This window comes from Dermacentor silvarum, chromosome 5, assembly GCF_013339745.2.
Source record: "Dermacentor silvarum isolate Dsil-2018 chromosome 5, BIME_Dsil_1.4, whole genome shotgun sequence".
In the NCBI taxonomy this organism is placed as follows: Eukaryota; Metazoa; Arthropoda; class Arachnida; order Ixodida; family Ixodidae; genus Dermacentor; species Dermacentor silvarum.
This window is the reverse complement of record NC_051158.1, coordinates 18166427-18183895: the sequence shown is the minus strand read 5'-3', so window position 1 is coordinate 18183895 and position 17469 is coordinate 18166427. Positions and strand designations below refer to the sequence as shown.

The following is a 17469-nucleotide window of genomic DNA, read 5'->3' as shown; positions in this document are numbered from 1 at the left end:
GTTGGAGCCAAGACTTTGACAAAGGGACAAAAACAAGTCGCCTCGTAGAAGCGTTGGCTCCGCCGACATTGCTTGTTCGAGCACAGTTAATTACTTCAAGCCTCTCTCTTCCTGTGAACTCCTGCCTTGTTTTCCCGCGACTTGCTCTTTTATATTTGCTACTCCAGACGCGTATCTTCTCTAACATTTATTTCAATAGTGCAAAGGAAGCATAGAAAACAGAATGTGAGGTTTAATGAAAAGGGTGCCAGCGCACCCTTTTCACTAAACGCTAGCACGCTATAGCGTTCGAGCACGGCGGTGGCAAAAGTAAGTCAATAATTCACTCTGTCCTACGTTTGAGTCATCCTTTGCATGACTACGTGTTTTGGGGTACCTGCGACACCTACGTATTAATCAACAACTAGCGCTAGTCTTGATTAAGGTATTGACCAGGGTATTATGTCTTTGCTTAAGGATTACTTGTGACTGCTGTGGCTACTCGGGGCCTTTTGTTGCAGCATTTTTCGCATTCATATTTTTTACATGTTAGCCGGACTCTGCATTGCTCAATGAAATCTTTCTGTGTAGTTTTATAACAAGTATCGAATACTAACAACACAGTTTTTACAAGAATGGTCACTTATCTATATTGAAGTAGGATGATATTTGTTGTCTTCTGTAAACGATTATTTCGTGAGGCAACCACTTGCATCGTGCGTGATAATGAAATGTGGTGATGATGTTTCTACAAGCGGGATTAGCCTGATCTAATTGGCCGCTAATTGCTCCTCCTGAGAGTCAACTCTGTCACCATGAGATAATGAGTTCAGTCTCTTGCCCTAATGTAAGGAGCAGGCGCGACACTTACACAATATTCGTGGTTCTTCCTGAAATGTCGTGTTGGCGCATCATCTCGGAGTTTAAAACTGGTTTTTGACTGCACGATCTTTGCATTCATGCTGTAGCGAAATAGAAATAGCGACATTTGCGCTATATATAATGCCGGTGTCAGGTCTATTGTTTTTAACTTGCGTTTAAGCAAGTCCTGCAATCATTTCATTTAAGAAGGAGATTTACCTAAGGAACTCTAGCTAAATGCATGGAAACGGGGGAATTGTGTTCCTCGGCATTCAATACACTGAATTTGGTGCGTTTTTTTTTTGTAATTAATAGAAAAAAGACTATGCCGAATATAGCAAATAGATTTTTTATTTCAGGCTATCAGGCTTTTAAAATTAGATATCTCAATAATAAAGAAAAGGAAGAACCAGGAATTAAATTTACAATATTCTAACTCGGCAATGAAGGAAACGATACCACGATTATGTTAACTGCACCTATTGAGATATCTAATGCGAACATAAATTATACTCCTCCCTGAAGTTTACCAATAATTTAAAAGTACGCCTTTCGTAAAACCCTAATAATTAGTGTATCAGGCGATTTATCGATGCCACGGATCACTAAGAAAATTTCACAGGAAACTCACATAATTTCAGGTTAAGGATAAACTGATTTATCACATTGGCAACCTTCAGACGCTGTGAGAGATGCTTCTTATAGAACTGTGATATCGGTTTATGGTACAGAAACGAAATTGCAACCTTTATGCGTCAATTGTGTTTTATCCTGCTGATTTCTGCCAATTTTTGTAATAGAGTATGAGGGCAAACATGGAAATTATGTTCCGTGCAGTCGGTGGAATTCAACCTTCTCCCTTAAAAGTTATATATATATATATATATATATATATATATATATACCTATGCCAGAGCTTTGCTGGCATAGGTATGCTGTGACAGGGTCGAGTTGGGCAGAAGGTCGGTAGAACGGTAATAGTTTGAAGCGCAAATACACAGACACAAAAGAGCACACGAGACACAGACGAGCGCAAACTACTATATATATATATATATATATATATATATATATATATATATATATATATATATATATATATAGATGCAATCAAGTCTTCGCTACCAGGTGGAGCGATTGTTACAAGCTGGATACCCGTTGCATGTGCAGTGCTCTGTTGCAGAATCTTTGCTCCGAAGATTGCGCATGGAGATTAATCGATCACAGGTTTCATCCCCCAACACGCATCAGAAAGTGGCTGTCATCCCTTATATTCATGGGCTGTCACATAATATCAAAAAGATTGCAGGCCGCTCGAAAGTTAATGTTGTGTTTTCGGCACCACAAAAGCTCATTAAATTCTGCAATCAGAGGTACGTTCGTAATCAAAGAGGCTGCAATAAGCAGCACAGAGACCCTTTTGTTCACTGTACTACTTATGTAGTCTACAGTATCGCGCTAACATGTGGCAAGCAATACATAGGGCAGACGGGGAGATGTTTGAATGAACGTTTGAAGGAACATGCGCTAAACGTAAAGAAAACGGCACGTGATGGTTGGTTGGCGATGCACTGCAGTTCCTGTCAATGTAGACCTCTTTTTGAAAAGTGCGCTGTTGTCAGCAGAAGTGACCATAGGCTCATCACCCGTGAGATAATAGAAGCTGAAAAGATATCTTCATTAGGCTCAGCCTGTATCAGCACTCCTTCTGTACACCTGTCCGATAAAGAGCTATCCTTTCTTAGAAGGCACTGTGCGCATGTGCAGCGGTAATGGGAACATAGTATAAACACGTGTGGTGGTCAATAAACCTTGTTGGTAGTTTTCGCTCGTCTGTGTCTCGTGTGCTCTTTTGTGTCTGTGTATTTGCGCTTCAAACTATTTCCGATGTACAACCAACAGGCCCAAATCGCTACAATTCTGTCGGTAGAAACCGTGATGCTCGAGACGGAATCGGCGTGCTGAATGTTCTGGCGGGCGATGGAACGTTGCCTTAGCTCGTCAAAGCTATGGCATAGGTTACTATATATATATATATATATATATATATATATATATATATATATATATATATATATATGCGCGTTGGACGTGGTATTTCAATCACGAATCCGACATCGCGGATTGGTCCATGTTTACCACGAAGCTGCGGCAAATCTTCGCTTCCTCGTCTGGCCGTGCAAAAGTCGCCAAGCAGAAGCTGGGAACGCGCCTCCAACTTCCACAAGAGTATTACACCGCAAACATAGAGGATGTCTTGGCTCTGTGCCGCCGTGCGAACCCTAGCATGACGGAAGCCGAACGCGTTCGACACATATTAAAAGGCATTGGGTCTATCGCGTTCAACGCCTTAATCGTGCAAAATCCGGCTTCTGTCCAAGACATCACTTCCACGTGTCAGCGCCTAGACGAGATGCAATCTCTTCGCCTTCAACATGACAGCAGCGATCCTCACGTTACCCATTCTTCAGATCTACGTGCTCTCATTCGCACCATCATCCGCGAAGAGCTCCAAATACAAGACCTGAGGCGTTCACCTGCTGCCTGTGTCCCAACCCCCACCTTCGACTTGCGCGAGGTCGTAAAGCAGGAGTTGGCAGCGTTGACTACACCCACGACGACGCCTCCTTTCTCCGGTAGCGCGCCCCACACCTACCTACGCGGATGTTGCTTCGCTACCCACCCCTACCGTGACCTCCGTGCCTACTGACATTAGCTATGACCCTTTGGCATCGATGGGAACCAGAGCACTTGCTGCGCCATCCCACCCTCAGTGGCATCCACCTCGTCCGGTTTGTTTTTATTGTGGTATACGCGGCCATATATCTCGCTTTAGCCGCCGTCGCCAGCAGGATGAAAGACGAGGCTATGCTGAGCACGAGCGAGGCCGCAGTCGCCGACCAGGCGCCTACTATTCCGGATCGTACTCGCACCCTCTGCATCGTTCTCCGTCTCCTCCTCCCAATCTACCTCATAGTTCCCGTTCGGTCAGACGTCGTTCTCCTTCGCCTTACCGGCGCTCTACATCACCGCTTCGCCCCACTTCCCATCTTACCAACCAGCACTAGGAAAACTAACTGTTGCAGTTTTTGGAGGGGAAACTGCTTCCTATCAGTCTTGAAAAATTCCTCCTGTTCGCCCGGCCAACATGCTTTATGTAACTGTTGAAGGTGTTTCCACGTCAGGTCTCATTTATACCGGTGCCGCCGTTTCTGTTCGTAGTGATCTGTGTTCACGGCTCCGGAAAGTAAAAACGCCTTATCTTGGACCTATTTTGCGTGGTGCTAATAACACATTCATTCACCCCGACGGACAGTGTACTGCTCGTGTTCTCATCGACGGCATTCGCCACCACATTGAGTTTATCGTCCTTCCAACGTGTATCCATCAACTTATTCTGGGTTGGGACTTCCTACATTCTGCTTCAGCCGTCATTTCATGTAGAGAGGAAGTTGTTCATATGAATCATATCACAAATACAGCGCTTGCACCTGTTACGGACTCTTCACCTGCATGCGTGAACTTGGCCACCGCTGTAGACCACGTCCTGCGTCCTGGTCACGAAGACGTTGTAGCCGTAACATCCCGCCAGATCGCCGACGGAGACGCCCTAGTCGCCCCTTCTTCCCGCTGTACTTCTCGCGGAATTCTCATTGCCACCTGTCTCGTCCGGTTTTCACGTGGCCGCGCCCTTCTGTCTGCCTGCAACACGACCCCAGATCCGGTGATGCTACCCAAAGGGATGACTGTGGCAACCCTCGCCGACACTCAACCTATCTATATAGTCTCGCTTTGCCCTTCTTCATCGCCAGCACCAGCCTCGGGTTTGAATGACTCTTTCCCTTCTCCAGCCGTTCTTGGTTCTGACCTAACAGCCGCGCAGTCTGTGCTTCGCCAAGACCGCCTTACTGGCGGTCTTGGCGAAGCACAAAGCCTGTTTCGATAGCTGTTGCCCTGTGTTGAGCCAAACTTCTGTGGCCACACACCGCATCGAAACCGATGGCTCCGCTATAATACGACGACGCCCCTATCGTGTATCGCCGTCCGAACGAAAGGTCATTGAGCAACAGGTTGCTGACATGCTTGCGCGGAAGATAATACGACCTTCATCGAGCGCCTGGGCTTCTCCCGTTGTTCTGGTAAAGAAAAAAGATGGCTCCGTTCGCTTTTGCGTCGATTATCGAGCGCTCAATAAGATCACACGCAAGGATGTATATTCGATACATCGAACTGATGACGCTTTGGACACAATACAAGGGGCGGAGTATTTCTCCAGCCTTGATCTTCGATGAGGATATTGGCAAATTCCGATGAACGAGGCTGACAAAGAAAAGACCGCATTCGCTACACCAGACGGACTTTATGAATTTAATGTCATGCCTTTTGGCCTTTGTAACACTCCCGCCACATTTGAGCGCATGATAGATAACGTACTTCGTGGACTAAAATGGAAGACCTGCCTGTGCTATCTGGACGATATTGCACATCTTTTCGTCTAACTTCAGTCAAATGTTTCATCGATTAGACAAAGTTCTCAAGTGCCTTGCAAATGCTGGTCTCCAGATCAATACAAAAAATGCAAATTTTCAAGCAGAACGATAAAAGTATTAGGCCACGTCATCTCAAAAGATGGCATCCAGCCAGACTCCGAAAAGATTAGTGCTGTTCTCCAGTTTCCTCGCCCCCAGCAGCAAAAAGATATACGTAGTTTCCTCGGCTTGGTGTCATACTTTCGTCGATTTATACGCAACTTCGCTGCAATAGCCGCTTCTCTACACAAGCTGCTGGTTACCGGTGTCTCTTTCACATGGACTAACGACTGCGAGTCGGCTTTTCAAGCCCTTAAGCAGCATCTTACTTCCGGACCAGTGCTTCGCCACTTTGATGATCGAGCGCCCACCATACTCCAAACTGACGCAAGGGCACAAGGTATTGGCGCAGTACTTCTGCAACGTAATGCAGCCTCGAAAGAGCAAGTCATTGCATATGCCAGCCGAACACTTTCTCCAGCTGAGCGGTACTACACCATTACAGAGCAAGAGTGCCTGGCTATCGTTTGGTCGATTCAGAAATTTCGCCCATACCTTTACGGCCGCCACTTCACCATCGTCACCGGCCACCATGCTCTTTGTTGGCTGTCATCAATGAAAAACATGTCAGGACGCTTGGGACGCTGGATACTCCGCTTGCAGGAATGTGACTTTACAATAACATACAAGTCCGGAAAAAGTCATCATGATGCAGGCGCATTGTCTCGCTGTCCACTCTCGCTCTCTCCCGGTAACGCGCCGTCGTCTTTCCCACCACGTAGTTCCGATGCTACGCCTGCCTCTCACCAGCTCTCGATATCGCCCCTGGACCAATTTACGCTTTGATTACGCTCTGATTTGGTCTTGCTTCAGCGGGCCGACTCCTATTGTCGAACTCTCATGGATCGCCTTAGTGGGTTCGCCGAACCACCCAACAGCCGCTTGCGACGCCAGCTTCGACAATTCCGCCTGCAAGGTGGCGTGCTACACCGCTACGTTTACCACCCAACAGGTATCCGGTGGGTTCCAGTTCTACCTCGCTGCCTTCGCCTCCGAGTATTAGAGGCACTTCACGACGACGTATCGGCTGGCCACTTATGCTTCCACAAGACTTACGACCGCATCAAGACCCGCTGCTTCTGGCCTGGCCTATCCACAACGGTGGGCAAATACATTGCCTCTTGTGCGTCATGTCAGCACGGCAAAAGCTCGACATCCCTTCCTGCCGGTTTACTACAACCTCTCCCTTGCCCGGACGCACCTTTTGAATTTGTTGGCATTGATTTATATGGTCCCTTGCCTGTGACACCCTCCGGTCACCGTTGGATTGTCACTTCAGTCGACCATTTAACAAGATATGCCGAGACTGCCCCTCTGCGATCTGGTACCGCTTCTGAGGCCGCCTACTTTTTCTTGCGCTCCATCGTCTTGCGCCACGGGGCTCCTCGCGTTCTTCTGAGTGACCGCGGCAAGGCATTTATTTTACACGTTCTCGAGAAAGTTCTTCGGGCCGCTGATACCGTGCACAAATCTACGTCTACCTATCATCCGCCAACCTATGGCCTTACTGAGCGCTTCCACCGTACGCTGCCTGACATGATTTCCATGTACATCCGTCCTCACCACACTGACTGGGATAAAATTCTTCCTTTTGGGACATTCGCATATAATAGTGCTATTCAACGGACTACCGGATACAGCCCTTTCTACCTTGTGTATGGACGATCTCCTTCCATCATTTTCGACAGAGAATTCTTTTTAGCACCTTCTTCGGCTAACGCGTCCCTTCCAGAAGATATTGCTGCCCGAGTTGCACATTGCCGTCAAATCGCCCGGCAATGCATGGAAGCTACCCAAGCTGAGCGCAAACGTCGCCTTGACAACAAACGCCGCGACCTGCGTTTTCACCCTGGAGACATGTCCTGCTTTGGACTCCAGCCCGAACTCCAGGCCTCTGTGAGAAGTTTCTTCAACGCTACATTGGCCCATACACCGTTGTACAGCAAACTTCTGCAGTCAACTACCTCGTCAGCCCAGTACACTCCGTCACTGACCAGCGCCGCCGGAATGCCGAAATTGTTCATGTCTCGCGGATGAAGCCCTTCACTCCCCGTCTAGACAACCTCTAATCTGCGGCGAGGCTGGCCGCTTCCATGACGGGGGGAAGTTAGTGTAAGCACTGTTAACGTACTTCGTCGCTTTCGTTTGTACATAGCCATCATCACCTTCCCTGCTCTTCTTCTTCGCGCATGAGCAGGGGCGTTTCCTTTTTTGGAATAAAAAATGTCACAGTTTCGCCCTAAGGGCGAAGCAATGAATGCGATAGCAACACAGCAATGTCATACGAAATAAGGTGAGCGGCTTTGGTAGCAATATGAATTGTAGTAAACATGAGCTGATTAAGTAAGCAGGTGTGCTGCGGCGTAAGTAGACCGACATGAAGAGAGACTCGATGACCACGAGAAGGCGCGTGTGAAACGGTGGTGTTGATCAGAAGCGCTGCCCGTGGGCAGCGCGTGCGAAGGGACACACCTGTAGCGCTGCACTGCCGATCCGGGCAGCATTGCATGTGTAGCGTGCGTTGGAAAATGTGGCCCGAATATTACTAACTGTGGTGTGAGCGCGCACAAACAAACATGAATAGATCACACTGAATGACTGCAGACAACGACTGTCAAAACGCTGGCAGCAAGCGCATATACGCCGCAGCGGGCGAACGTACGTGCGGTCTATCGCTTCAACGGAAACTGAGCGGCGAATGCACAGCGCATAAAGGTCAGAGCCGTGTGGAGATAAGAGACGGTGCGAGCGAGCGACGAGCGCGGTTGTTGGCAGAGTAGAAGTGCGCCCCCCCCCCCCCCCCCCCGCGCTCCCTCCGGCACTGGTTTCCCGCTTCCTTGCTTGCGCGTGGTTGATTGAGTGCGTTCGCTCTCCGTGATAGCGCGCGTCCCCGCACGCTTCCGCTCAGGCATACGGCGCACGGCGAAGATTTTATCTATACGGAACCTCACGGCGACGACGACGACTACGACGACGACGGCGACGCCGACGGCAGAAATCCGGTGGAAGTGTCCATATAATTGCTATCGCAATAAAAGCGCTTGACAGCGTGGTCGGTCTTGGTCTTATAATTTATATATATATATATATATATATATATATATATATATATAAATCCAATTTCCTTATTCGAATATGTAGAAAGCGCAGAAATTATCTCATTAGGCAACCGCTGAGCCAATTTTAATATATTTTTATTTATATAGGCTCGCATTGGCCACGTATTTGAATAGAGAAATTAGAGTTGGCCCGTGTTTCCTCTTTGACCGTACGCCGAATGCCGCAACAAAGTTCATAACTGCGCTAAGTTTTCAATGGCTGCTAACTATCGTAATATTTAGCACGGCACTATCCGGTTCATAGGCGCTGTGATCCTCAGGAAGTGCTCATTCGCTTGGAGCGGAAAGGACGGAGACCGAGAGCAGACACCTGGTGAGGAGAAGCCGGTAATTTGTGACGTCAGCATTGACATCACACCAGGTGCCTTTGTCGGCGTTGCTGGACTCGTGGGAAGTGGGAAGACCGCACTTTTGGCAGCTGTACTCGGCGACCTCCGCTGCATCGAAGGAGATATCCATGTTGGCGTAAGCTCATTCATTGATACCCAATTGTGAATGCAGCAGAATTAAGCTGTAGAACAAGGGCGCGCCCTTTATTTCGAAAACAGAAGCATAGGTGAAAGCAGAGGTGGTGTTATTAAACAGAAAAGTATAGTTTCGCGTAGCTTTCCTTCTCTTTTGGGTAGCACCTTGCATGCTCAGGTTGCGCTCGGTGGGGCCTGTGGGCTTCGTAAGTGCCTACAGACAGCCATTAACTATTTAAGGCTATCAGTAGGTGTAGTAATAAGGCTTAGCCCCTCCGATTCTAGCAGAAAATGTGTTATGTCAACCAAACAAAAGCAAGCAAGCAAAGCAAACAATAACAAACAAAAAAGTGAAATCGAAAAGTGAATATGTGAAAACAAATTTGCTACTTTTCTACGCAGACAAGCCCCCCCCCTCTCCCCCCTCCACCCCCCCCCCCCCTCCCATACGTTGTCCTTTTTTCTAATTCGTGGTCATCTAGCATCGTTAACGGCATCGTAGCACGAGGTTTTGAACCCAAACAGATAATGTTAGCATTTTAGTTTTGCTTTCGCAGATATTTTTCTGCCGCTTGTTGGAATAACAGCTAAGATCAAGCCTTGCCACGCGCATTTATTTCAAGGTATGTGTGGCTGGACAGCACTGATAAGCGAAGGTTACTAATGCGACAATTATCTGTACCCTTTTTAGGATAGCGAAGTTTCGCGCCTTGGCGGACATTGTTTCTGCGGAACGGGATTAAATTCAGAACATTGAATTGTGCAACGAGATGCCGACAGATCTGCGCCAGAGCTAATGCTGGAACTTTATTATGGATTGAACCAAGACTTGAACTTTATTTCACTGCACAGTGCGAGTGGAACGGTTGCTACATCCTCATGCACCTAGATAACGTTGTCGACATATATCCTAATATCCCGTGCATATATACCATTTCATTTTTCTTCATACACTTCTAGAGTATAGCATGCTAAACGTGCCACCAGGCAAACCTCTCCAGGATTGATTACAGAGCATCTCTCTCTGCAAACACCGCGACTAATGAAATTTATGCAGTGCACGGAATGCTAAGGATCTTGTCAGTCGATCAGTAAGGAAAGCCGGCTGCGTGTTTCAGACAACGCTGGACAACTCACCTATTGTGCACTGCTGATGATGCTTCTGTGAAACTTCCATTCAGTCGGCATCGCGCAGAGGGCGATGGTCAGTGGGCAATGAACGAGCACGTTTTTTTTTTTTTTGTTTGTTTGGAACTCTAGAAATCAACAACAACAAAAATGGAAAGAGAGAACACGAAGAACACCGGACGTGTTCTGATCAATCCTATCTTCTTCATGTCGTTGGCTTATGTTTTTTCAGGCTTTAAATATGTGAAACTACTCAAACAAACTAGCCCAGTTCTCTGCCTGAACTAGCTTTCTCTCGTTCTCTGTTCTGGTCTCTGACGACACCCACAACTTTCGCAGTACTGTACGGTACTGTGAAGATGCAGCGTAGTCTATCTCGAAATGACACCCGCATAAATAGAAAGTTGTCCTATGCACCCTCTTCAACCATTGCCACGACAATGGCATTGAAGCCTGCGGGGTACATTTCTTCGCTGGCAGCCTTGTATTTCATACTTCATAAGTTATAACCAACGAGCATTTCCCTGACTCCTCACATTCTGTCCTTGAACGTTATAGTTATCAATGATTCTTACGTCTCAAAGTTAACATCTTGATTCGTTCAAAATTCGCCCGAAATTACTGCTGAGGTTCATCGCAATGCTTGTGCAGTCTTGATTCTAAAGTGATCGTTAAACGCAGGGTAGTATGGCTTATCTGCCACAGACGGCTTGCATCTTCAACATGACTATCCGAGACAACGTGCTCTTCGGCAAGCGCATGGATGCTGGCCGCTACTTGCGCGTCCTGGAAGCTTGTGACCTCACGAGGGATCTCGAGCTGCTGCCTGCTGGAGATCTTACGGAAGTCGGAGAGAAGGTGCGCCACTCTTAAGGCGCCCTGCGGCCTACTTTCTGTCTTTTATTATTATTATTATTATTATTATTATTATTATTATTATTATTATTATTATTATTATTATTATTATTATTATTATTATTATTATTATTATTATTATTATTATTATTATTTATTCGCTTATGTCTTGTCGAAATCTTTTGACATTGTGATTTTCCCTACTCACCGACTAATACTGTCTTCCCCATGAACCCCCAGCAATCTTTTTGTTAATAAGAAGGTTAATGTCCTAGGCCAATCAACAAGAGAAACTTTTGGTAAAAAGAAACAATGCACATTGTGTCAAAATGTTGTTTTTACTCATAGGTCATCCTCATTGTGCAGTAGTGAAAACAGCATCGTGAAAGAGATCGTGTTTGCAGAAAAGATTCCTTCTTGGCTTTCACTGCTAGCACTCTGCGGTGTTGCGGTTTCTCTCGCTGCATTTTCGGAGCATGGAGCCAGCGATAAGCTCATTAGAGCTGCACCTAATATGCTTTTGTGTCACTACACGAGTGGCTTGGACGTAGGCATTAATTAATTTCAACATGGGAATATGACGTTGGCATCTTAGCTTGTTTGACTAATGGAGAATACTAAATAAGTATTATCTCAGTCGCAGTTCAATCACTAAATAATAATAGGTAAACATTAAATTGTCTAGTTGCGATACTGTATTATCGCCGTACATTTAGGTCTGACAGATTTGTTGCATTTCTACTCTAGGTCACTGTCCTTTACAAGTTTAGTTTCTGTTTTTTCGCTTATATTTTACCCGTTTCTTCAAGGCTATCATTGCGTTACTCTTATTCTTGATAATGTTCTTCGTGTTATTTATCAGGCTAGCTTGGCTTGGCAAGTCAACAGGCTATTATCTTCGCAAACGAACAGCGCGAAACGGACGATGGACAATGATTCAGACAACACAGCGCTCGTGTTGTCTGAATCCTTGTCCTTCGTCCGTTTCGCGCTGTTCGTTTGCGAAGATCTCATGCATCTACGACCTCAGTTTCTATTGTCATCGCGGAGAGATGAATACGTCGCCTCTTTATTTTTGTAGCCGTAACGTCAAGAAACGCAGCGAAGCGCAGTCTGCCGAGATAACGCAATAAGCTGCATAGTCCCTGTTCTGCTATAACATGTTGCGATTATGTTACAGGCGACGGGGTGAGTGTATAGTTTGCTTGCACTGCCTTCTCTACACGACATCCTCGGGGAACTTGCAGGGCGAAACTCTGAGTGGAGGCCAGAAGCAGAGGGTGGCACTGGCACGTGCGGTGTACAGCGACAGCGACGTTTACCTCATGGACGACACTCTCAGCGCGCTGGACGTGCACGTAGCCGCCAAAGTCTTTGCGCGGGTCATCGGACGCAATGGACTGTTGCAGGACAAGGTACAGGCTTCTCGCGACCTAACGAAGGCTTAATGTTGTTCCACAAGCGACCAGTGCGGAAATTTCAGTTATCTGGTTCGGCATTTGCAGTGATAACAAATAAATAAACACAATAAAAAATAGAAAAGAAAACATGCTGCGCAGCCAGGCGGTATTCTCCAAACACATTTGAAGTACTTCAGAGAAATGGGATTTGCACTCTGAAGCTCAACACATAAGTTAATGATTTTTTACATGGTTTATTTTTATACTACATGTTAATGAGCGATGTTGTAACACTTTTGAGGCAATATAATTAATTTAGTCGCAAATATGATACGCCATCGAAAGTGTAAGCCCATCTATTACAAGTGAGAACTTCTAAAATATTCACTCAACGAAGTGCTTGTATCCATAACATCGCGCAACACAGTGAAACTAACTTTCAGAATTTAAAAAAATTAACTTACCGTTCAACCTTTCTCTATCGACAGACTCGCATCATAGTTTGTAACCAAGGCGTGTTCTTAAGGCATGTCGAACAGTTACTCCTGGTGTGGGAAAAAAGAGTGCTGCCATTCCGAACTCTGCCTGAGCTGATCAGCGACCGGAGGGCGCCGAAGACGCTGCTGTTCGGAAGCAGGCCGGGCTCATCAGTCGCTGACAGGCGAGACAGCGGGTGAGTAGAGCGCGCATCTTACGCCCTGCTGTGCTCTGCAGTACCGTTGACACAACATCATCGTCATCTTTATGTTCACTGCAGGACAAAGGTCCCCCCTAGTGATCTCCAATTACCTACTGTCGTCACGCCTCCCTTACTGTAGCGACGGCACTGGTATACCTTCGGTAGCAGTGCCGTCGCTAGAGGCCATTTGGGTGTCTGGCCTCGGATTCTGCTCAAGTGAAACCGAGAAAATGAATTTCTCGGATTCATTTTTCTACTAACTTTCTTTCTTGTCTTGCAGATATCACGAGGAGATGATGGACGAAAACGCCTTTTCCGGAAAGCTAACCGCAGATGAAACACGAAATAAAGATTTAGTAGGTATAACAAATTCTCCCCTTCTTCGATGCATGCGATACTAGACAGAAGATGATGATGATGATGGTGTCTCAATTAATGGCACGAACCCACTGGGATATAGGCCACGAACCGGGTGGTAATATAATAGAAAATTAAAATAAATTAGTTAATAAATAAACAAGTAATAAAAGAAGGAAAATAAATGAATAATTGAAGATGAGAGATAGACCGGATAATAAAAGAAATAATGTAGTCTATACTAAGGTAGTCAGCCTTGCCTAAATAGTAATAATAATAAAATAAATACAATAAAGGATAGACGTAAAAAAGTGTAAGTTAAATTTTGAATAATAATAGTAATAATGTTATAACTGCGAATTTGTGGTTTTCCTTTATGAATTTTCTAAATTTATAATTTATTGAAGGAGAAATAAATCAATCGTGGAAATGGGAAAATATTGAAGCCCACACTTCTATTGCAGCGCTTATTCCTTTTCTTCTATAACCCTTGCTGGTGAGCCTTCTCAACAAGAAATTAAGAATAAAAATTACTGGAGAAACGGAACTGGTTACTCTGATCTTGTAAAGCTTTCTAATGATTTATGTTACAGTAATATCAGTTTAGCTCACTTACTACTGTTGTTTTTTATCCACAATGACGAAAAATAGTGTGGTAATCAAGGGACGAGAAAGAAATTCGCTCTGCTCGTGCCGTGTTTCGTTCTCGTCCCAGTTGTTTATCGCGCATTTCTTCGTCAGTGTAAAATACCAACTCGCCCGTCCATCACTCAGTACTTCTTATCCACTTCGATAGATCTATGGCTGTGATATTTTGCTGCTTAGCACCAAATGTGTTATTCCCACGTATATATATATATATATATATATATATATATATATATATATATATATATTAGCTGAACCAGATTCTTAAAAATTGGTGGCAGATAGCACAATTTTAACCATTGATCTAAATTACTCGATGAGGCGGCCATTACGTCTACGAGAAATCTAAATGCCTAATTGAATTGCTTCATCATCAGATCGTTGTTTTCGCACATAGAACACCAGTATTTAACTTTCAATCTAACATAAAAAATAAACTCCACGTTAAACAATTTTGTGGAACTTTACAAACAGCCACCGCATGTTCGAAAATGTGTAAGAAATGACCGACAGAACGTGGTGGATTGGGTTATACTCAAGGACGCAGGGAGGGCAGCATAAGTGCCGGCAAAGGAGAACAGAAGGGAGATGGCCAATTTGTATAGTTTGTTGAATGAAGGCAGCAGAATGTAGCTTACTGATGACCCATTCATCGCAGCATCGTTATTAATAAGACGGAGCTGCGAAGGAGGGCCGAAATATGCAGAAAAAGAGGCAACTAAAAAATAGCCGATTGGATTTCAGCACCAAACGTATAACTCACTACATAATTTATGTTCATCAGCAATTTGTGCGGGAGAAGACTACGTTATACATAGCCAATCATAAGAAATTAAAAGGAGGTACCGCTAAGTGTTACTTAATTAGTTTGAAAAAGAAAATGTAGTTGACAGAGAAATAATGGAACAGGTTGGCAACGTCAATTGGAAGGGACACTACGCCTCCGTAAACTTTTTAAGAAGGAGTCATGCAAGTATAGAGCTGGAAAATAGGAAGAAGAGAAGGAAAGAAAGAACAAGATGGTGGGGCCACAAACACTAAAGCAATGACAAAGAATAGAGTACGGCAGTGGGAACAGAAGAAATCGCCGAGGTCGCAGTATTTAGAGAATGTTAAAACATAGCGAAATATTGTCTGATACATGGTCAATTGCAAACAAAGCGAATCAATTCAAGCAAGAAGCCAAGTAAGTTTTATTTTTCTTTCTTTCTTTTTTACAAATATAAGAAGGGTTCGAGGAGCCTGGTAGCGTTGCGACGCACAACCGCTGGGGCCGATACGCTAAGTAGAAGACACCAGAAGTACCGCAGTGCAAGCGGTAGAGTAATTAGATAGGCAGAAGTCTCGACTGGCCGTATAATGCCATCCGACTAGTGCCCTGACAATTCAAGCATGGTGAAGCAACGTATAGGTGGCGTTCAAGAGTACTACCCCTAGCAACAACCTCTCTCACAGATTGACAAAACGAATTAGCATGTCTTGATTTCTAACATAGCCTTCGATTTGATGCTCTTTGTGTCAATCAAGTGTTCATTTCGCAGAGTACAGTCGAGCTGCTCCGGGCCCTGGTGACAATGTCAGGCATCTGCTTTCCTTTGGCCTTCCTTAGCGTCGTGGCGCGTGCAGTGGCCGTGGCAGTGTTCCTCTGCTGGATCAAGATGTGGACCGGACGCGGCCGGCACGCTGGACAACGGAGGCTACTCTGACGCCACTTGGGTCGCGGTTCTGGGTGCACTTTGCCTCTGCGACTGTAAGCACGCATCTTTCTTTGCTGCCAGCCGTTCACGAACTTCTCAAGATTACGGAACAGAAAACTGGTCTCTCGAGTGAACGAGTGAACTGAACACTGCGACACAGGGCAGAAAGAAAATAATGCAGGTACAACGCGAATGGTGAAATTTATGTGAAGCGAACTTATTGGAAGGTCAGGCATGCCTATCTGTGACTCATGCAATTGCGAAGAGACGATCGAACACGTGTTGAGTTTTCGTGATTGTTATGACATCGAACGCGGCGCTCTACGGAGTGCTTTAAACCGATAAGACAGCAGACCATCGTTAGAGACAGATTCTTGGACCATGGCCCCATGCGTCGCCGGCTTACAAAGCGACGCGGACATTGCCACGGTTCATGAAATCGACTGGCCTCAGTGACCGATTGTAGGTGTGCTGTGATGGACAACCGCACGCCTTCGCGTGATAGCACTTTCCTCTCTCCCTCGCCTTTCTTTCTTTAATTCCTTACGCCCTTTCCACTCGTGTAGGGTATCACACCTGTCGATCGTCTCGTTGACCTCCCTCCCGTTCCTTACTTTTCCTCCTCATTCTCCTCCAATGTGAAGCGAAGCTTTCTTGAAGCAGTTAATTGAATGTTCTAAAACGAAATGTTATGCGTTGAATTGTGTTTATTGCCGTCCGAATGCAACGTGTAATCTCACGTAATGCTTATATGTTTATGCACTACATTGTTTTGAAGCTATATGCCGCAGCCGTGTAGCTGCGAACTAGCTTTTTCTATTCCCTCTTTCCCGTTCCCCAGAGTAGGGTAGCCAACCAGACGCATTTCTGGCTAACATCCCTGGCTTCTCTTTCTCCCCTCCTTCTCCTTGAACTACATTGTTCGGAAGCTATACAAACAGGAGTGCATGCGAATCGAGACCGTGACACGTCGACGCAGTGATGTTACGAGGTCGAAGGCGATGTTTTGTTGAGGGAAAAATAGGGAATAAGCCGAGAGAAGCACAGCGCGAAAGAGCGTGGTAAGGTTGACCATACTGTTCGCTTGTTTCATTCCTGCTTGCTTGACGTATTAGAAACCGTCGTACGCGCAAGTGCTCTTTTCGCGCGAATTCTATAGTTAGCAAGACAGCAGCCACCATGCTAAGCAAAGTGCAGGAGCATTCGCTAATAAAGATTCGCTTTAAGAGGTAGCTTTAGGCTCCGGCCCAACTCTGATACCGCACATTAAAATACATGTAAAACGCAGAAGCGCTTTTCTTACATAACCACTGGGCCGATTTTATTTAAATTAGTTGCACTTGTGAGAGATAGGTAAATTCTAGTGGCCGTTGCAAGCGCAATTCAAATTTAGGGCCTGAATTGCCTAAAAGGCATTTTCAAAAATTGGCAAGTTTGAAAAGATATAGAAGCGAGAAGTTTACAAATTTGTAGCTCTGTACCAACAAGAGATGTCGCAGTTCTGTAAATTGCATCCGTTAGAGCATCCAAAGCGGACAAATTTGATATATAAATTTATATCTTACGTGAACTCTTTACATAGTTTGCAAAGGTTTTGCAAAAGTTCTACTCACATATTAGTGGGTTATTTTAGAGACATGTATAATGTATTAATTTTGTCCGTTTTAGATGTACTATTGGGTTCAATTGGCAG

The 17469-nt window shown here is 45.3% G+C and overlaps 1 protein-coding gene across 1 annotated transcript in view; it reads left to right on the top strand.

Annotated features, from left to right (window-relative positions):
* LOC119453975 (ATP-binding cassette sub-family C member 2-like) overlaps positions 1-17469 on the top strand; it is a 77967-nt gene that overhangs the window by 28444 nt on the left and 32054 nt on the right. Inside the window, 6 exon segments of the mRNA XM_037715998.2 lie at positions 8793-9013; positions 10822-10998; positions 12243-12410; positions 12884-13068; positions 13355-13430; positions 15621-15783. Coding sequence (XP_037571926.2) covers positions 8793-9013; positions 10822-10998; positions 12243-12410; positions 12884-13068; positions 13355-13430; positions 15621-15783 — 990 coding nt within the window.